Here is a 23,197-nt window from a genome sequence, read left to right as displayed (position 1 = left end):
CATCGCCTTGTACAGTCTCAGGTCGACCATTTCTGAGATGTATGATTAATTGAAACCCAACCACCAAAGAACACCGGTATCCACGATCTTGTATTCAAATCCGTATAAAAGTAGTTACTTTTAAATTTTAGTAAAAGTAGTATTTAGTATTTAGTAAAAGTAGTATTTTAGTAAAAGTAGTTAAATTTTAGTAAAGGCAGTTGCCTTTACTAAAATTTGAACATTGGAATTATCGACTTCGAAATCAGCGATTTGCGAAGACGCGTTCACCACTAAATTAAGCGAGTGGGTAGTTACTTAATAGCAGGTTATATGAACTTTATGTATGTTCTAAGTCCATATAAATTTAATTCGTAAATCTTTTCTTTAAACCTATTGTCAAATCTTTGAGCCTTCTAGTGTCAGTTTTAGCTATCTTACCCGCAAATTAAACATTATGGGTTTAAAATCCGTTTATTCCGACCAAAAATATCATGAAGTCCATAGTAAAGACTATCTAACTTGCCAGTGGTAATCAAAAATTATCCATACATGGAAAAAAGGAACAGTTTTCCACGTAATTTCAACAACGTAAAACGTATTTCACAGATTTGTATTTTTTTCTAGTGATTTTACAAATTAACGAGGAACTATTATATAAAGAGAAAAAGGGTTTTCCCAACCAAAGTTTTACCTATGTTCTTGACATAACTGAGATGTTTTAGATATACTATTATATTTCATATGGAAAAAATGTATATATATATATATATATATATATATATATATATATATATATAGTAGTGGAGATTGAATCACAAACTTTAATCAATTGAATTAATGAACTGTGAACTGTGAGCTGGGTTTGAACTGAATGATTCGAATCAATCGAATGAATAATATTAGAGAAATAATAGAATTACATTTAAGTTATATAAAATAAAATATTATAAATAAATTTTAAACATTTCTGTTTAACAATAATGGGCTTCCCGTGGGGAATACGTGTAAGGTACGCGAGCAGCTCGTGGAAGGCTAGACTGATCATCACCATCAACTGGTAAAAAACGGAGTGCCCTGGGGCGCTGCTTTGGGAGATGCAATGCTCTTATAATATATTTCCAAACAATCATCCGATTTTCAAAATTCAAACGGGTTATTTGTACGTAAGTTGAAGGCTAACTTTTGCATACATCGGGTTTACTCTAGATCTAACAAATCACGATTATTCTGAAATGTTATCTAAAAAAAAAAAAAAAAAAAATTTATCAAAACGGGTAAAGAGTAAATAATCAGTTACGGTGCTCCACTTCTCATTCGGGTTGGTAGGTGGCGAGCCGCTCCCAAATTATTTTTCAGTACAGATATTTTCAAAAGAGATCTTATTGAAATTGAAAACATATATAGTGAGCGATTCATAATCAACGCCAAGCAAAAACAACTGAAGATAAATTGATGAAATTTGTATACATGTTCTTCTTACTGTGTAACTGCGCACTAAGAAAGGATTTTTGAAATTCCGAGTTTAAAGGGGTAAAATATAGTAACAATGAAATTTATTATTTTTTTTTAATTTCTCAGTAACAAATGAAGATATCAGCTTGATTTTTCCGTGCGTGTAATCTTCATGTGAATATTCTGAAAACCAATTTCTATTTTTTTTTTAAATTATGAATTTCAAGGGTTAAAATGGATTTTTGAATGTTTTTTTTTTTTGAAATCCTGTTATTTCTTTTAATTTCTCGGTAACAGATGAAGAAATCAATCTGATTTTTGGTGAGTGTAATCTTCATGTGAATAGTCCAATTTCCAGATTTTGAAATTCGACCGTGAAAGGAGGTGAAGAAAAGTAAAAATAATGTTGAACAATGATTGTATATTTTCCCTATCCCGACTATACTAAACGAGATGTTCGGTAAATTTGGGCTTGCAAATCCTCTTCAGATAATATTTAAAAACCATTTTCGAGGTTTTTTTAATTCCGATATTTTTAATGGGTGCGAAGGTATACGGCGCTGAGGCGCAACTAACACAAAGCCTCTACCACCGTTACTGTATGTGTGACTGGTTGCACCTGCCTCCGGTTACTTGACTAAAAAACATAAAATAAAAATATTGACCGCTATGGGAAACGCAAGCAACCATATAGCACAGGCGAAGCTGCGACGGGGAGCTAGTAATATATATTACGTATGTTTATTTTCAACATCAGATCACGTACTGAGACCAACACTGCAGTATTCTTAACGTAAATTTAATAAATAAATTAAATATTTATATCGATGTAAATACTTATTAAATTATGACAAATTAAACAATAAGTGTTGAGCATTTGTTTTTATATTTCAAATCAAATATAATGAAAATCAATTTTTTATATTTAATATAAAAAATATACATTTTTTCCTCGAAATAAAAAAAAATTCAATGACCTTAAAATTGAGCTAAGCTATAAGAAAAGTAACGATTAAAAGAAAAAAGAGAAAGAAAAACTAATAATAACAGTAGATTACGAATTTTAATTTTTTGTCAAACTCATCGATAGGATTTACAATCCGAAGTAAAACGTAAAGCTGAATTATAACAACAGTAGTAGATCAATCCAAATAATAAAACAAAGAGAATAAGAATGTTCAGCGGAAAGCCACGAAGATCTAACTGAAGCTTGTTTAGTTAAAAGATTAATCTCGCGGACTGATGTGAAATCGTTTCTAACTTTCATGGAGTCTAAACTAGAATTAAAATATAACCGAGACAAAAAGAATACATTTTAAAAGAACTTAATCGGTATGTCATATGTAAAAATATGCACAATTAATATATTTATAAACGAGGAACTAAGGATAGCAAAATTCCAAGGAAATTAAAAATTAGACACCTAAAGTGTAGGCAAAAATAACAAAAGATATAAAAAAATTACAACTTTTGAGAGTGCCAGTTAGCGTAATCTAAAAGGAATTAAGAAAGATCCTATTTCAGTTAAGTAAATAATGTTAACAAAATTTAAGATATGATGGTAAGCAAATGATTTTTATTCAGACAAAATCTTAGAATTATTTAAAGCGACAAAAACATATTGTTTTTTTTGTATTATAATACTGCTTTAAAGACACTTAAACAAAAGAATAAACTCTGATAGCAGGGAATTATAAGAAATACATTTTATTGATTAAGTACTTCAAAATAAAGATGCATCCATGAAAGTGACATTAAAAGATTACGTTTCTAAAAAAGGAAGGAATGAAAAACAAGTATTAAAGAGTTGACTGAATGAATAAAGAGAGATTTATACAGTATATGGCGAAAACAGAGATGAACTTAGAACAAAGAGAGAAAAGAATTTCCGGACCATTTCATTCACTTGTAAGCTATAAATGCAAATGATAAAACGAAAGAAGAAAACTATAAACAGAAAGAGAGAGAGACTGAGCTAGCAATATGAAAGGAGGAAAGAAACATAAGACGTACCTGCAACAAAGGTAAAATGCTGTGGGCTCAATCTGTTGTGCATGACAGTTGAATGCTTTTCAAACGTACGAATACACGGCAGAGTAAACCGAACTAAACTAGTAGTAATGCAAGAGCACGATCTTTTAAAAATGAAAACGGTCGAAAGCAGTTCCAGGCGATTGTTTAGAAACTTTTGTTTTCGTACTCGCCTACGAACAAGAGAAGTGAGCAAGTGAAAACAGAAATGAATTTCAATTTCGTAACTCTGAGCGGTTTTAAATGAAATCTATTCAAACAGTATTGCGAGTAATAGAAATGAAGCTGCGTTTGAAATAACCGTATTCATTTTATCAACGGAGTACAATATCTTCACATTTATTCCAATATTTTATTCTATATTTAATAAAAAACAATTGTACATCATTTAGTAGATATAATTTTTCCTTCAGCTTCTCAATATACTTAACTAATTCGAAGTAAATTAAATTTGATTTTCGCTCCCAAATTTAAGATGTAAAGAAATAGACGTACAAGAGTAACTGCGTTATTTAACGATACTATTTAATTCTCGGTAAACCACAACTTGTTCAAAATGTCCAATTTTAACGATACATTTACATTTCACCACGCTACTCCTCTACGAAAATCGAATAACTGTTAAACGTACGTTAAAAAAAAATAATTTAATTAATTAAACCGTTTAAATCGCGCATCAAGCTTTAGACAATTAAGATTCAATATAAAAATACCACTAATTTTATTGTGGACAAATTTTATTTTATTATAAAAATTAATTAATTGTTATAAAATTAAAAGTGCACAAAAATTGCATAAAAAATTATTTTAAATCCTAAATCTAATACAATTCGCACTTGTAAATCTGAAGAATTCGGCAGAGGACCAACAATAATGCGCTAATACTATGGCTATAAAATGACAACAGTTGTACAGGTGATTCAAAGAAACGGGGAATTTTGAAAGTTGTGTTGGTAGCCGTGGGCGATTGGTACCACTTGATAAGTGGCGCCAGCCTCTCTAACCTAACCTGCCATTTAGTTGTCATGGATCCTTGGAGTGGTGCGCAACGTGCATTTTCTATCAAAGCGTTTTACAAAAACAATGACAGTGTGGAGGGAGCGCGTACAGAATTTCGCCGTCATTTTAATCTGGGACGGCACGATCGTGCATGCAATTAAAACATGGATATCTAATTTTGAGGAAACTGGTTCGGCAATGAAAAAGATACCTCCAGGCCGTGAGCGAACCGTCCGTACACCACAGAATGTTCAAGCTTTACAAGATGCTGTCACACGAAGTCCACATCGGTCGATCCGTCGTCTCTCAGCATCTTTACAATTGCATAGTTCAAGTGTTCGAAGAATGTTAGTGAAGGACTTGCAATTCCATCCATACAAGTTGCAGATCGTCCAGGAACTGAAACCGAACGATGCAGTTGTGCAAGCACAATTCTGTAATGTAATGCTTCAGAAGATAAATGATAACGAAGAGTTTGTTCACGAACTGTGGATGTCAGACGAAGCGCATTTCCACCTCAGTGGATTTGTTAACAAGCAAAATTTCAGATACTGGGCACAAGAAAATCCTACGCAGCTACACCAGCGTCCGTTGCACAGCCAGAAAGTAACCGTGTGGTGTGCTATGTCATCTTACGGTGTTATAGGCCCTTATTTTTTTGAGGATGACATCGGTCTTGCGATTACAGTGACGTCGGCTCGTTATGTAGCCATGCTTGAAACCTTTGTTGTGGAACAACAAAAGAGATTTCCACCAATTCTTAACACAGCCTGGTTTCAACAAGACGGAGCAACGTCACATACTGCACGAATATCGATGGCAACTGTACGCCGATTGTTTGGACAACGTGTCATTTCATTTCATGAAATGGTGACATTAGATGACCTCCCAGATCGTCTGATCTCTCAGTTTGCGATTACTTTTCGTGGGGTCACCTTAAAAGCAAAGTGTTCCACAGTAGACCTGCTACAACAGAAGAACTGAATGCAAAGATCTGAGAAGCAATTGCGGAAATTCCAATTGAGATGTTACGTCAAACCATAAAAATTTAACGAAGAGACTTTGTGAGTGTTTACGTAGAAGAGGAGATCACCTCCAAGATGTCATCTTTAAAAAATAAACTAAAATGTAGTCTATCCTAAAATGGCAACATTTGTACAATTTCATGAAATAATATTCATTTTCTAAAAAAGATTTTTCATTAACGTTATTTAATTTTTCAAATTTCCCGTTTCTTTGAATCACCCTGTACTTAACACACTTAAAAGCATTTTTACGAATGCACACGAGTTGATACCCACCTTTTTGGAAATATCTGGAACGTACATCCTAGATTAATTATGTCGGGAAAAAATATGATTGTGGTAACTAGACTAACATCAATAAATTACACTGTTATCCGGCTCTTACTTTTTTCCAAATTTTGTTGGATTAGAAATGAAAATAAAAGTAATACTCGAATAATCCTAAGCAATATTAAATTTAATGCGGTTACCGAAAAACAATCTTTAGTAAATGACTTTCTTTCTTTTATAAGTATTATAATGTAGTAATACTTCATTTTTTCCTAAAAAAAATTTTAACAAACTGACAGTAACCACGTGAACAGTTTATTATTATTATTTATTTTATTAACAAAAAATATCATGGTAAACGACCTAGAAAACTGATCAGTGAAAAGTTGTTATTTTGACATTTCATATCTGCATGAAACCAAATTTTTCATCATTATTTATTTATATCTTGAATACCGGTTGGTGTTCTTTGGTGGTTGGGGATCAATTAACCACAAGTCTCAGGAATGATCAGCCTGAGTCTGTTCAAAACTACATGTTTACCAGAACATTTACAGTTACACTCCACTCGCTAATGACTTTGTTGATGCAACTACAATTAAAAATATATTTTTAAAAAAATACAAAAAGCTTTTATAAAATTCCAAATTTCTAGTTAAATATGTTTGAAATCGATAATGATTGTATTACATGACACATGGCGTGTCCTAATAGAAAACCTCCTAATAGCTAAAGTATTGAAAGTGAGTTTAAATCAGCATCAGCAGAAATCACACAAGACGTTAGAAAAACCATACTCGATTGCAACAACTTCCATCTACCTAATAAAATTTCTCAATTAAATATAGTAATATCTTCATTAAACAACCACAGTACTAGAAATTGTTTTTTAAATTTTAATATAAAATGTTCTCATAACATAACTGTAAAGAAATATTCATTCTGAAAGAAAATCTGTTACCTGAGAAATATCAGTTATGAGAATTTTAATTATTTTTAAATTTCTAAACACGTGAAGAAAAAGTAACTTACAATTCCTAAAACTTAAGTTTGCTAATGTTAAATTAAATGCTCAAAAATGTCACTACTCGTATTAATTACGGATTTAAACTCAAAAACGTACACAAGAAAAAGAAAATGTCAATTCTCAAAAACACTTCAAGCTGTATAATTTCATTATAAACTGCAATAGGTTAAAGGTCCCACATGTGTTATTCATACGTAATGTTTATTTCGTAATACAGAAACAACACTCATGGGAATAATGTAAGCTGTCTGTAATGCACGAGGTCTTTGTAACAAATAACTTCAAACAACAAACAGTAAATTAATATAACGGTTAACTAAATGGGTCTGTACAACATAATGCTTCCACTTACAACAAGATTCAGTCAGCTTTCAAAATTTATTATTTGGTGAAGGTAACTCTGCATTAGATCGTACCGCAAAATGACGTCAGCCAATGTTGACTAACCTCAATTTTACACAAACCAATTTTCAGTAGCATTACCTTAACTTTCTCTACATGCATTCGGATTTGTAGTAGAACATTTATTAACATCTTTTTTTTTTCCAAAGGCATACAAAGTACGAAAGCCCAATAAAGTAACTAAGTAACTACGTAGAGAGTTAAATATTATAACTCACAATGTACTAACTGAGAGTTAAGGCTAAAATAATTCACTAAAACATATTAAACAACCCATATATATATATATATATATATACATTTTTAAATCTAATAATTAAATATTAACAAATATCTTCTAATTAACATGTATATAACATAGAACGTTTGATAGTGGGAAAAAAGGTCGATATTCCTTAAAATCAAAATATATTTAGTCTTTTTGGATTACATGTTTTTTTTTAAACAATGAATTTGTATAATTAGTAGGGAATGATTTCAGAAATTATTTTGTAAATATCAATCAATTAACGTTTAATGAAATGCTTATCTTTGGTTTTCTTTCAATCAAAGTGATCATAACAAACAAGGTTTTAATACATAATGTAAAATAATATTTCACGAACAGTCAAACCACCAACACATAACCCTGAGTTAATTATTAGAGTAAAATCTCAGTATGTTCCACTGGCTAGAAATTAGGAATTTTTTTAAAATAAATTAACTCTTATAAAACCAAAAAAGGAAAAACTTTAAATTAAAAGAAATATATTCGTACTTGCAAACTAGTAAAAAATTCCTATTTACTGTTTTCCTATAGTAGGTAATCTTGAACATTGTTGGAAGCGCAACCACCACTTAAGTGGGTGGATTTCGGAGGATATACGTCCTCCTTCAGATGCAAGCGAGTTTTCACGCCTTAGAAGAATCAATGTATTATAGTGCTGTTTCCACCGGTAAAATATTTCAGGCGGAACCTCTCTGCTAAAGGATAGAAAACAAGAAGTATGTGATGTACCATGTGCCTGATCACATTAATGAAGAAAACTACATGTAAAGTGAACTTCAATATAAAAAAAAAAATCGTAATAACCGAAAACTTTATACTCGTTATTTATTATCTTACTAACTGTAAGTTTTTTTTTTGTATTATGTTTATGATGAGAATGAATTCTGTAGCGTGCTATAAATATCTGACCGTGATACAAGTCCAGAACCTTAAGGATGAAGCGCATAGACACTAACACTTCGTTGCGAAGGTAAAAACTAAACACCTAATTTACACACAAGCAAGAAGAAACAAATTACATTAAAATAAAATATTTCGTTCACGCAAAATAGTGAAAAGCTGTCCATGAATAATGCAGCTGCAAAGAATAAATAGTCACTTTTGTCGTATAACAGATTCTTCAGAACAACATATTCTATTAATAAATTTGTCAAATAACAATATTAAATGAGATAAAAACTAGAAATAACAGCTAATTAGGTGACTAACTCCTCATAAGGTATCTACAATTTTACCACTTGTAGCCAAAACACAAATATCCACAATAAGAAAAAGTTGTTTTCAATGATGGTCTTCATAAAGTTATGAGCACGGGTTTTTTTTATTGAATTAAACAGAAAAATATTTATCAAAACCTATTTTAAAATAAATAAAAAGATGATCACAATCAATAAAGCTAGCTGAAATGGAAACGAAAGAAAGGATGAAATTAGAAAATAAAGCACCGAAACATCTTCTACAGAAGCAATATAAATATTTGGTTGAAAAGTTATTTCCCAATCTAAGTCCAGGAAAAGGAAAAATTTTCTTCCAGATTAATTTAATCATAAATAGGTTGATTCCGCGTAAAACCAAAAGATTTGGAGAGAAAAAAACCATCTAATTTGAACGAGAACAATATTTATCCAAACTACGAAAACCGTAATGAATAAAACAATGAATTCTGTAATACAAACACAGACAGATAGGGAGAGATGGGGAGAGTTTTGATCTTTTATTTTTTAAGTAATTATCACAGAAGACGTACACATTAACACTTATAAAATTTATAATAAATATTTTATACACCCAGAAAAGTTTCATAAGCATTAAAGGATAAAAATTCCCGGACAGACGAATATAGACTCGCTACCAAATTTCATTAATCCACAGAAAAAGTTTAAGGCTGTCATAATTCTAAATATAAAAATGTTACAGAAGAATAAAACTAGATTCTTACAACACAAATTCGTTGTAAACAAATTATTTCAACATTACGTCACGATTCAAGATCACACCGAACTCTAGTGATGTTTCTTCTTCAGAAGTAAAAAGTATAGTCCCCCAGAAAAAAGAAATTGTCCAAAACAGATTTAATTCCGACCAGACCACAACACTTCCGACAGAAGACGGTCGAATTATTTCCAACCCAGAGCAAGTCAATGGACTTATTTAATGAATCCGCTAAAATACGGTCTAGTCAGCGAAAGAAAACTAAAAGCTAAAAGAAACACAATCGAAACACATTAATTATATCTACACAGAAAGCTAGTTTAAAATGAATGGATCGATCTAAGAGCACGGAAACAAAGGAATTACTTACTAGATACCTAGGAGCGATATTTCAATAATTTAAGCTAATTAAGGAAACAATGATGTTGAAATAGCCGCGGGAATAATGAATGCTTAACCAGTCTCTTCGTATTAACAATCGCTATGCTTCGGCCGTTGCACTGATCCTTTACAGTAGATAAAAGAAGCGATTTATCCGAGCGGGTCTCTGTCACCATTGCTGGATCAAATAAAAGATATATTAAGGATTATTCTTATCTTGCACTTTATTTTTTAAATCGCTTCCTTCGTCAGCTCATAATAAGCCATAGCCCAAGCAAGCAGGCTACTAAGCAATACTATGCATTTTTTTCACACATTACGAACTCTTTCAAAGAGACAATCAGTATTATAATTGTTAAATCAACAGATATTTGTTATGTATCAAATCAACTCAATAATTTGATACCCTATTTATAATTTAAACGTTATAAAAGGTACAAAAAATATTAAAACTGCCGTTGATTAATTATTTATGAAAAAGTAGGATAAATCAATAAAACATATTTACCAACAACACAAATTGTTTCATTGGTAACTATATTTAAAATATTAAATAACACACCTTGTATTTAATAATTTAACTTTCAGTTCGGTAAATCGCCAGTATTTTGAGAACAGAAAATAGTCGACAACTTACTAAAAGTAAAAACTAAAAAAAAAGTCTCACTAAAGTCCAAAATTTTACGATCAAAAAAAAAAAAAAAATAGGAAAATTAACATTTTTTAAAACAAATAAAATAGAACTGCAACATATGATTTTTAAGAATAAATAATAACGAAATTATAGCATTATATTAATAATATCACTACTATTTTGAACGAAATATAATACTAGGAAAAAATAAATTAAGAAAATTACAAACGAGATTGAAACAGGAATGCAAATTAAGTAGGTGGAAAAGATCAGAAGAATCGGTATTTAAAGGGAAACCCCGTTTTACACCATTCATGTCGAACAAACAAAAATAAGAAATAATTTCAGCTGTCATACCGACACGCTGATGTAATTTTCATATTAATTTTTTTATTAGATTGATAAAAAAAAGTAGCACTATTATATAAACGGAAGATAACTTTTCATGAAGGATAAAACTAATTTACATTTTTACTTTCCTCATAAAAGTAATGAAAATTTCAGTTTACTTATTCTTTGTAATTTTCTTCCTCACTCAATTCTCATTCTGTCAAGCACAAATATATATGGAAGGACCTTAGAACAGTAATTTAATCGATACAAAATTAAAACATAAGGAATTAAATGAGTAAAAATATTACAGCATAAGAATTACCATATTTAATAAAAGGATAATATTAGCCAAAAAGCCTAGAGTAAAATTATTGACAATAATTCATATTCTCTTTCATTTATTGGAGAAAAAATTAATAATTGCGGCACGCAAAATAATGGGTGTCATGTACGAAATCAATTGAAAAAAAAAATTAATTTCTTATAAATTTCTTTAAAAAATATTAGTTTATTATTTTATTTATCTTACGTAAGATTATAATAATAATTATGAAAAACCTGAAATCTCGTTGCATTCATAGTCAAGGGAACTGATATGGATAACGTAAAATTAAACATTAATAAACACAATAAAAATATACAGGTTTTTTTATAAGCCTCTATAAATGAAGTTTCCTTTAAACAATTTATATGATGGCCGGTGTTGTAGTAGGAAAAACCCGCAATTTACTAAACCATGAAAGATTTAGCAAAAAATAAAACATATATTACGAAATTAGTAGATGTTTCACAAACACGAGAAAAAATTAAGGAAATTTATAGTCTGCTTGTCACAACGAATAATAAAATATAAATTAAAAAATAATAAAGAAATGCATGATAAATATAAAAAAAAAAAAAAGATTAAAAATTACTTCTGCCTATTAAAAACAATTTTCATCGTCCTAGGAGGAATTATATCATACAATTTACTTTACAGCCCTGTGGTTGAAACTGCAGGCGGGTGCAGTTTTCCGTCTGCCATTTGGGTTTTGTACATAACTCCTACACCCATTATTATGTTTCTTAACATGCAATTAGTCGTAAAAATTTGACTTCATAAACTGCTTTAAATATTAAAAATAATATACTTCTTCAATTCTTTTATACATTTTTTAAAATTTGAATTCCGCTCCAAATTAAAAAGTATTAACCACAAATGATTAATTCATGTACTAACTTCAAAAAATTGAATTTTAATAATAAAATAAAATGTATTATTTTAAAATTTGTTGCGTCCTTTGTTTAATTTAACTTTATACTTTTTAGTTTTATTTTTATACTCTAGAATATAAAAAGGCCTTAATGACAGATAACGTTCGTAAGCGTCCAAGCTAAAATTGATAAAAATAAAAAAATTAATGAGAAAACGTCGTTATGACAATTAAGAACACTGCTACGACTCTAAGGAATATGAAAAAATACGTTACATTTTACCTCAAGTTTTCCCACTAAATTTCTTGAATTTTCATGTAAAATCACTTTAAAGATCAGAATGACATTAAACTGTAATATATATCAAGCTACTTAATACGAAAGTATTGTCAAGCTACAATAATCAAACACTAGGCGACGATTAAAAAGAAAAGAGCTTCCAACATTCTACGTATAACATATAATTTTTTCCTGTAAAACGTTTTCACTTAAGTTACCTGGAAAAAGCTTTCAACGGAAAAGCTTTCATTGGAGGATAATCGTCTTAAAAATGAATCATGGTAAGTTCTATAGTGAGGACAAGATTAAAACAAATACCAAATTAAAAAATTAAAATAAAATTAAATTAAAACGAGAAAGTGAAAAATTAAAATTTGTTTTATATGTATTAAATACATTTAATACATATGGTACTAATTATTGCCCTGCATTATACGACACATGAAAATATAGCTATTTAATTAACGGTAGTAGATATTATTGAACATAAAAATAAAACAAAAAAAGATTTTTATTAAAAAAAAATTTTATTGGAAAACAAAACTAAGATAAAATGATTTCCTCGTCGAAATTTAGGGGTTTCGTTAACTTTATAATTGATAAAGAACCTGCAATCAGGTACGCTGTTCGATACGTCTGCGTCAATAAAGACATTATTTATTCTACCAAGAATGATATCTAGGTTTGTTTATAATTGAATCAAAATCATGTGCATGTGAACAGAATCAGATCATCTATACATAATAAAATTGAAAGTCACTTCCTCAAGTGTACGCATAGAAACACAGATACTACACGTGTAAGAATTTCAAATAATTCATTCATCTGCTCTACAAGTAAAGTGAAATGCTTACATGATGATAGAAATAAAATACATTATCGATAAAAAAAGGCGCAATAAAACTAACTAAACATAAATAACAAAAACATGCAGGCCATTTTATCATTTATTACTATCGATTTCACAACCTGCAACGGACGTTTGCTACAAAGGCGGTGGTAAAAACCAGTGTTTGTCTCATCTCTATAGCAACCAACGTTAAATATATGATACTATCTACTGAAAAAAATAATCTTCCATTGAACTATCTACGTGTATTTAATAAATAACCGATCGACGTAGTTAAATATTTTAAAATGGATTAATTTAAAAGGCGCTGGTGAATAAAGCAAGCTTTTCTATGCGTTGAGAACAAATGGATTAAGATCACGTACCGCGAAGCGATAGATATGCTAAAATATAATATTTATATTAGCAGCCCAATTTTACCTGCGGAAGTGTTTAGCAGATGACAGCAAAATTAGAAATTACTATGACAGAATTTATAATAAAATTCAGTATTAACGAAAACTAAAGTAATCAATATAGGAGTCGATAAGTCGATAAATGTCTCACAAAAGAATCAAGAACTGAACGAGTAAAATAGTACAAGTATCAAACTCCCATGTTAACGGAAGACCGTAAATATGAAAATGGAATAAAAATTAGTTAGCAATGGATAAGGAAGAATTTAACACGAAGAAATAGTTACTATGCAGCAGGATGGATTTAGGCTAGAGTAATTGTCATTAAGTGATATACCTGAATTGTAAATATTGCTGTGAAACACGGCACTAAGAAACAGAGAAAAAGGAAGCGTAGAGGAGTTTTAAACGTGAACATGGAAGATATTGTAGAAGATAAAACAGACACAAGGAAAAAAATAAAGATGTAATGAGGAGAGTGAACGGAAACAGAAGCTAAATCAGAAAAAATCATATTGGGAACTAACTGGCTAGGCATACCATGAGAGAAGGTGCTTGAAGGATCTGTAGAAGGTATCAAAAAAAGAATCCGAAAAAAGTAAAACTTACAGACGGTTTAAAAAGAAATCGGAGCTAACATCAGGAAGTTAAAAGTTTAGTAGGGAATAGAGGATAATGAAGACATCGTGAACCGAGGGATCTGCTTTAGAATAGATTATGATAATAATTTTTGAAAAATTAGTCAATATTCATACAAATTATTCAAGAAGAATTCGCCTTTAAAATAATTCTTATCAAATGTAAAAAAATTACAAAGGCTACACATAAAAAAACGGTGTACACAAATTAGTCTTGGTGGAAAGGAAATTCAAGACGACTGATAATTTTTGATTTTGACTAAGGTCTGTCAGCAAAACGTTATTCATTAAATTTAATACTAGCTAATTCAATTAATATTTCCATAAGATAAAAATGTTCATATTAAACTGGATATGTTTCGTGATTTTTTTTCTCTTAGATATGTTTCATCCATCAGCGTCACGCAGAGAGCGATTGAAATTCAATTACTGCATTTAACTAAGTAATTAGGGATTAAATTTGGGTTTCAGTCCCTAATGAATTTAAAACAACAAAATAAACGTCTGGTTTTCTAAAACATACTAAATTTCAAAAACTCGATGTACAATTACAGAAAAACCGATAGTTAAGTAAAAGAAATATTTCTTCAATTACTAAAGGATTTAAAAACATGAATTTGTGATTAAATCACATGTTTTTAAAGCATTAAGACAGTTAATTTGTTTTTTGTTAAACATGATATTTTAAATCTAGATTCATTGGAACTCCAACCAGTATGCTCAATCGATACGAACCATAATTTTAAATTAACGGATCAGTGAAAGTCCAAACACGGCTAAAACTGTACTTGTTGCCAAAATATACTTTTTGTGACGAGGTTTTCTGCAGTTCGATGACTGGAAAACCCTCGTCATCGAACATAAAATATATATATAAATATATATACAAATCACTGATTGATAACATATATGAGGGATATCTGTAAAGTAAACACCGCAGGGAAATTTTTCTCTTTAATGTTGGCGAACCTGTACCGTTCATGGCCACGTTAAGTAATGTACAAACTGCATTGTTGTCTGCAAGCAGTCGCGTTGTACTATATTTTATTACATGTGAGTACGTTATAAAATGAATACGAAAATCGATGTTGCCGCCGACAGTGAAATACGTGGTCATACCATCAAAAGGTTAAGCTGGCTGAAATTCATAGGCAGTTGGTTGCTGTGTAAGGTGATCAAGTAATGAATGAAAGAAACGTCCGAAAATGGAGTGAAAGGTTTACAAATAGTAGAATTAATGTGCATGATGAAGAACGTTCGGGGAGCCCCCGATATTCACCGAGGACTTTGTAAAACGCGTCGATGATAAAATTAGAAAAGATTGTCCCTCAACGATTCCGACCTGGCCCTACTTTTTCCTGATGTTTCAAGAGCTTATTGGTCGCCTTGTTCATGACCATTTAGCTTCAGAAAGGTTTGTGCCCGTTGGGTTCCACACATGTTAACTGCTTTGGAATTTTTGATGCGCTACACAGAAAAAGGTATGAGTTCCTTTATTCAATTGTTACCGGCGATGAAATATGGACTTTGTAGTAAACGCCAGAGAAGATGACAGTCAAGTTAATGTCGTCATCCTCATTCACCAACCAGACCAACAAAGGTCAAGCTACAGCAATTTGGACGCAAACTGATGGCCAGTCTTTAGGTATCGGTTTGACATACTGCTGATTGATTTCATACCACATGGAACGATTATAAATGCAGAAGCCTACTGTGAAACTACGTAAGTTACGGCGCGCCATTCAAAATTCGGCGACGGAGGCGGCTGACCAACTGCGTCTTCCTGCTGTACGATAATGCACCTCCACACGTTGCGGGTCCGACACGTGACTTACTGAGAACATTTGGATGTGGAATTTACGATTACTCACCATATAGTCCAGACTTAGCTCCTTCTGATTATCATTTGTTTGGAAAATTGGAAGAATTTTTGAGTGCTAAGCAACTTGCGGGTGACGATGAACATAAAAATGCTGTTAATCAGTGGCAAAATGGACTGGCGGCTGAAGAATACCACGAGGGTATATTGAAGCTGGTGTATCGCTACGATAAATGTCTTAATTCATGTGGCGATTATATAGAGAAGTATAAGTTACGTAGTTTAAGAAAAATAAAATATATTTATAAAGTTTTCAGAATAAATCTTTTTACAATGAAACTGTCTTTACTTTAGAGATAACCTCTCGTAGATCACGCGGCACATGAAAAGATGAATCTAATGCATGATTTGATATCTCTTTGGCATATACAGCGAAAATAAAAATTAGTATGAATCTACACAAGTATAAAATATTCAGGTTCTTTCATCAACAAAGTAAACAGTACTAAATAAATTAATTACTGTATTCAAGTAATTAATAAATAACTCCTACACAACACTCAAGTAAAATTAACGGTGGTAAGTTGATCTGAAATAATAAGACTGCTGACTCATGCAGAACTTTAACACAGAATGCTGCCATCAAAAAACAAAAAGATAACTAAGAACGATAATAAATTTTAAATTTCAAACAAAATTTTCTTAAATACAAGATAAAATTTTCCTCAATATAATAATAGATATTATATTAATCTTTAGGCATAATTAGTATTACGTGAGCAGAAATGCATTTTATAATAAATGACGCCAATCGTTAGAATAAAACGAACTTCTGAAGGGCTAAACATTCGTAATAAAATTTAAATTCAATAAACTAGCTCAAAGGAAAAAAGGACTACCACGAATATATTATGCGAATAATAGGAGAATATGCTGTAATAATAAGAACAATTTGATACTTGCATTTCCTTCGTTAAATGCAAGTATAAAATCAAATTAAATTACACCAGTTCTAGTCTTACTCTAATAAACGTTTTTGTATTTTATTTGATGTTCTCCGCTTACTTCAATTAATTATCCTACAGCAATCTACAAAATAATCCAAAATCGTAGAATATAGAAGGCAAATATTTTTAATGAATGTAGAAGATTATATGAAGGCAAACATTTTTTAATAAAAATAATTCTTTCTTCATAAAAAAAAAACTTCTAATCAGATTTTCATCAAATACATATTTTTAAATGTACGCCCAGGACAGGTTCACCCCAGTTTTCTGTTCGTAAAGTTATAATTCTTCTTCAACTAAAATAGAAGCACAGGATGAATTATCATCCTTAATGTGCTTCAACAACGTGTAAATTTAACTAAATGTATACAGATTTTACGCATAAGAATGTTTTACAGATTTTAAAAAGAAAATCATTCAGTAATCACCGATTCATTAACGTAAAGAATTTATCTAGTTTAACTGCAAACAAATATCAAATATCACGGGTACAAACCTGAATTAAACAAAATAAGCAGATAAGGATTATAATTGCTGCAGAAGATTCCACATTTAGCGATCCTTTGTAAAGGCAATGCATTATTGTAACCGTTGCAATAACTGTAACACGATAAACTATTACGTAAAGATAACTAAACGATAAAGGCAAGTGTGTGTAATATGCTTGTCGTGCCTTAGGAGCAGTAATAATACGGGTTAACTAAACAATTACAACTGTTATTATTTATATAAAATAAAAAAAAAACAAACAAGTAAAATAAAAGTCGACTACCAAAGATGAATGTTTTTCCTATTAAATATGGAAATTAAACTTTCATAACGACACACGTTTTATTAAATAAATATTTAAAATTGCTACAGAGTGTTACGAGAATAACAATCAGAAATAAAATATGAACGTTAAACATTCTCTTATGTTTTATTTTATTTTATTTTTACGTTCAGGGGAATTTATTCAGCGGTTATCGTCGAGTGCGTTTTTATAAGTTCTGTGTATTTCCAATAAAATAATCTTTCTCTCTTTTTCCTGTTTAGTCTCCGGTAATTACACTGTTCAGATAATACTTCAAAGGATGAATGAATGAGGTTGATATGCATGAGTGTAAATGAAGTGTAGTCTTGTACAGTCTCAGTCTGAGATGTGTGGTTAATTGAAACCCAACCACCAAAGAATACCGGTATCCACGATCTAGTAATCAAATCCGCGTAAAAATAATTGACTATACTAGGACTTGAACGCTGGAACTCTCGACTTTCAAATCAGCTGATTCGGGAAGACGCGTTCACCACTAGACCAACACGGTGAGTTCCAATAAAATAAACTAACCGAAACTAAAGAAAGTCATATAAGCAATCACAAATCTCTTTGATTGTTATTAGTATTTAATAAATAAAATATATTAGGCCGAATAAAATGCTAAAATAACATCCAGCTTTAATCGTTCCTATAATTTTATAACGATTTTTTTTACTATCACTGCTCCTGTAGATGTTTGTTCGGAATTTAAATTAGATTGTTCTGAAATAACCTAATCAACATTTAAACCTTTTATTAATGCAATCATTCCTCTTTCAAAAAGGTCAAGATCGCTGGAAAAACTGTACAAACCTTTACTTTTATACCTGTTTATTTGCTGAAAAATGTTATGTTTTCTGGAAATTAACATCTATGGGAAGTAAATTTATTGTAAAGCTAACGGCCACCCGCGGCTTCGAACGGGTACTTGTAAAAATATATCCAACAAAAAAAACAAGTGAAACTAACTTTTATGGATTTAAGTATAATGTAATGATTTATGGAAGATATGAGTAGATCAATTTAAAAAAATGTATCAATAAATCATTCATCACAATGGTAAAATGAATGGGAAGGCGATTTATAATATTTAATACGGCAAACAAATACGGTTCTGTATATATGATCGGTCTTATTTCTAACAACTAAAATAATCATTAAATCGGTAAAATTAAGAACGCTGCACAGAACCACAACGGGTCGGTCAGAGTCATTAATTACTATCGATGAACGAATATTATTAGCAAGTGTTCGAGAGGCTCAAATGTACTTTAATAGTACATACTGTTACAAACTATTCGAAACTAAAATCTATTTCAAATATAATGCCCGCACATTTGTATAAAATTTGAGAAACACGAAATATCGGATATTCTACAAACCGAAATTTATATATATATATATATATATATATATATATATATATATATATTAAAAAAAAAACTTGTTTCTAGTAAACTGAAATTATTTGAAATACTGGAAAATAGTATCAATCTTCTCTTAAAGAACTATTTTTAAAATATTTAATCCGGCGCCTGAACAGTGTAGTTTATTTAAACGGACTATTTAGCATAGCTGGTTTAATTTGAGACTAGAACAGAAGCGGAAATGACAATGGATGTGTTCGAAATCCTATTTTCTTAAATAACAATCTGCAACAGATTAGACACTTGTTTCTATAAAATAACATTTAACAACTTTAGTAACGAAAAACTGTAAACCACTCCTAAAAATTAAATTAAAATTAGAATAAATTTCTAAAACTGATTTTTAGAAATTACAAAAAAGTTTATGATTTTTACTTCTTATATTCTTTGTTTTCGTTTTCACTTTACTACATTAATTTAGTCAATAGATAAATAAAAACATAAATTAGAACTTTACATATAATTTGAGGGATTCGATTCATCATTACTGTAAAATATTCATAATTGCTACTTTCATCACAAATATAATCCAAAAACATAATAACAAAAAATTAACTATTCATTTTTTTTTAAATGAGTTCTAAGGAACTGTAACCACCATGCGTCCTGTTAGAAATCTGAGTCTTAAAAAGTTTCCCATTCGCTTTCTGTCTTATATTATCATATCGGCACGAGTTAAAGCGGTGTGTTTTACACCACAAATGTATTTCAATAAAGTTTTTCATTCTATAATAAAAATTATCAGCTTAATTCCAATTACGAAGAAAGAAAAATACTACAGCAGGTAAAAGTTTAGAAACATCGGTCCGTTTTTCATCAACACAAGAATAACATCCAACAGATGCAGGTTCTAAAATATGCGTTTGTTTATTCTGATAATACACTCAGATTAGTAATGCTAATTTTGAAATGTAATACGTACTAAGCGCAAATAAAAAACCTAATAAAATATACATGCAGATATATTATGTCTTAGAAAGATTGATAAATGTCACTTCCACTTAAAAAAAATAAACTGAGTATCATTTAAAAATAATAGTTATCATTTTCAATTCGAGTCGGACCACAACTGAAACATTACACATGCTACAAATAAGAAAACTGGTAATTTTTAACTGACAAAGAAACCGAATAAGCGTAGAACATCGTTTTTTTACAGTTTAGACACCGGAAATTGTCTGTGAACAAAAAGTAAAAAGATCTATCTGGATTCCAGAGAACAACATAATTCAGACATTCCAGTTGGGTTGTGTAACTGTTAAGATTTCTGATTATTGGCTAAGTTCCTGCACCAGTAAACAGGGATTTTATTTTTTAAATTTTCAAGCAAGTATAATAGTAAACGTCGGGTTTATTTTTACTTTAAAAATATTAATCTAAAATACTACTTTTCTTCTTTTTAACAGACTAAAACCACTTTTCTAAATTTAATACAGGCTAACCTAAACAAAATATACTGATATTTTAAAACAATCCTGTTCAAGCAGTAAAACAAATTTAACAAATGGTAAAAATTAAATTAAATAAGTGATACAAATATAGTGGAAAAACCCGTACATATTTGATCCTAGAATTTATAATAATCACCTCTATTATTTGATTTTTATTACATTTTCTCATAGAAAATGATTTAGAATTTGTACAAAAAGAATAAGTACGACTGAACAAGTGAACGACAAGATAAGTGTATATTGTTTAGTATTTAAATTATTATACTCGATCGAGTTCTCTTGAAAGAAACGTATATACCGTTTTACGATAATATTTGCAAATAGTAAATGAAAGTAAAAAGGAATATATAAAAGCGGTTCCTTCCTTTAACGGTTCTTGACATAAAAGATACGAACAAAAAAATCAATATAATAGCAATCTTATGTGTAATTAATAGACTTAAGAAATAAACGTAGTTTTACTCATTAACAGCGTTTTTCATACATCATTTCTAAGTATTAAAATAGGCTAACAGCACCATTCAATATCGTAACCGATACTGTAAAGTTATATCGTGCAGTGAGCTGTCTAGGTGGTTTACCTTTGTTGGTATTCTCTTCAGATATTTCCTGTAGCAGACAGAAAATGAGATGCCTACGTAGAGTATTAAGGCTCTACGTGCAGAAATTATGTAGTAAATTATTTTAGTTCTACACAACACGGACTAGAGAATTACAGATATCATATCAAGAACTTTTAAGATACAGCTAATTTGTGTAAAAATACCGTCTCAAACTTCTCGGCTACAAAAAATATTTGTTTTCACTATTATTTTCTTTAATTTTTGGATAAACTGATCAAAATTAGAAGACACTGTTTTTAATTTAAAGATAGACTAAATAAAAACAAAAAATTCCAAATTTAATAAAGATTTCTGTTGTAACTCGATTGGGCTGTGTAAAGAAATTTCAAACGAAGTTACAAAGATATCAGAAAAATTTTTCAATAATTAATCTAACTTTTAAAATAATTATGAGAATGAAAAAGTAACTCTTATTAATTATTAAAATGTGAACTTGTACCATTTAATTAAAAGTATTTAATTAAGTGATTATCGAGATGAAAGCGTTGTGTTTATAAGAAGTGGGTCTACTTTACTGTGGGCAATTACTTTTATTCGGATTTGAATACTAGATCGTGCATACCGGTATTCTTTGGTGGTTGGATTTCAATTAATCACACGTCTCAGGAATGGTCGACCTGAGACTGTACAAGAATACACTTCATTTACATTCATACTAATCATCCTCATTCATCCTCTGAAGTAATACCATAAGGTGGTTCCGGAGGCTAAACAGAAAAAGAAATAAAAAATTAGACCAACCCGAATTAAGTTACGTTAACTGAGAATATAATTACTGTGATAACATGATATCAAAATTCTTTTAATGAATATGATAATTAACATATGCCCACATTCATCGCCTGTATTTATTTCACCGTGATTTATTTTTATGAAGTCTAAATTAAATTATGTTAACGATCGGAAAGATGATTCAGTATTTCGTATTTTCAGTATTTCAGTAGAAATGGAAGTAAGTTATCAGGAACATTACTGCAATAATTCAGAAGTAAAAAAGAAAGGTGCACGTCAAAACAAAGCTACAAATCTATCAGAACAAAAATACTGTAGGTAAAATAAATATAAAAATCAATAATATACGAGTATATTCTAAAAAGAGGTAAAGTACGTAAACCTCCGGAAAAACGGATAAAACTTCAAAATAATGTAATAAATTTATATATCCACCAAATCAGAACGATAAACAACTGTGACACAGGGACACACACATCAATGTTTTTCATCAATAAAATGCGCCGTTAAATTATGTTCTCCTACAACAGGACTATACGATCCATTCGCATAAAAAGAGAAAAAGAAAAGGATTCGGAAAGGGAGAGGGAGAATTGATGTATTTAACTGAACCAACTCTATATTAATTAAAACAAATCCGAAACGATCAGCATCACGTATAACATAAATATAAAAATATAAATTATGACACGTGGACAGACAATAGGACCTAAAACTGTAATTTAATAAATTACATAAGGTTAGAAGAGTTTTCAGGAAATTAAAATTTAAATGAATACACAGATCGAAGCTAAAAATAAATTAGTTTATCTTATATAAACTATCCTAAATAAGTAGTAAGTTAATAATTATAGCGTTAATAATTATAGCATTAAAAATTATTTACTAAATAAAATAAAACGGTTTTTGGATTCCAATTTTACAGTTTTTAATTTCTTACATTCTCAAAACTCATTTTATACGAACTGGTTGTTTTTAATATAGTTTGTACGGAGCGAAAAGTTGAAATTTATTCTACTAAGATAAAAAAGCGCACAAAACCAGATTTTTTATTTGTAAATTCGCTTTTAATTGCAAAATATAGTAAAAACCAATATAGCTTACCTACTCGTTAAATATTAACATTAATAACTTAGTTTAAATATTATGTAGACTGGTACAGTTGATGGAACACTTACTATCATTAGCGCTTTAATAAGTCCATTTATGTTTTCTAGTGACTCCTTGTTAGTCTATACACGCCGAGGTCA

At 30.0% G+C, this 23,197-nt stretch overlaps 1 protein-coding gene across 8 annotated transcripts in view; it reads right to left on the bottom strand.

The window, feature by feature from the left end:
• RapGAP1 (Rap GTPase activating protein 1) overlaps positions 1-23,197 on the bottom strand; it is a 753,456-nt gene that overhangs the window by 114,745 nt on the left and 615,514 nt on the right. The window contains exon 1 of one of the 8 annotated variants that reach the window (XM_075374022.1): positions 17,415-17,543. The exons of the other annotated variants lie outside the window; for them this stretch is intronic. Within the exon in view, the coding sequence (XP_075230137.1) occupies positions 17,415-17,498 (84 nt within the window). The 5' untranslated portion in view covers positions 17,499-17,543. Of the gene's footprint in view, positions 1-17,414; positions 17,544-23,197 lie in introns of those variants that run through there. 8 annotated transcript variants of the gene reach the window in all.

The sequence above is a fragment of the Lycorma delicatula genome, chromosome 1, assembly GCF_047948215.1.
Source record: "Lycorma delicatula isolate Av1 chromosome 1, ASM4794821v1, whole genome shotgun sequence".
In the NCBI taxonomy this organism is placed as follows: Eukaryota; Metazoa; Arthropoda; class Insecta; order Hemiptera; family Fulgoridae; genus Lycorma; species Lycorma delicatula.
Note: the sequence above shows the minus strand (reverse complement) of the source record. Positions and strands in the feature narration are given on the sequence as shown.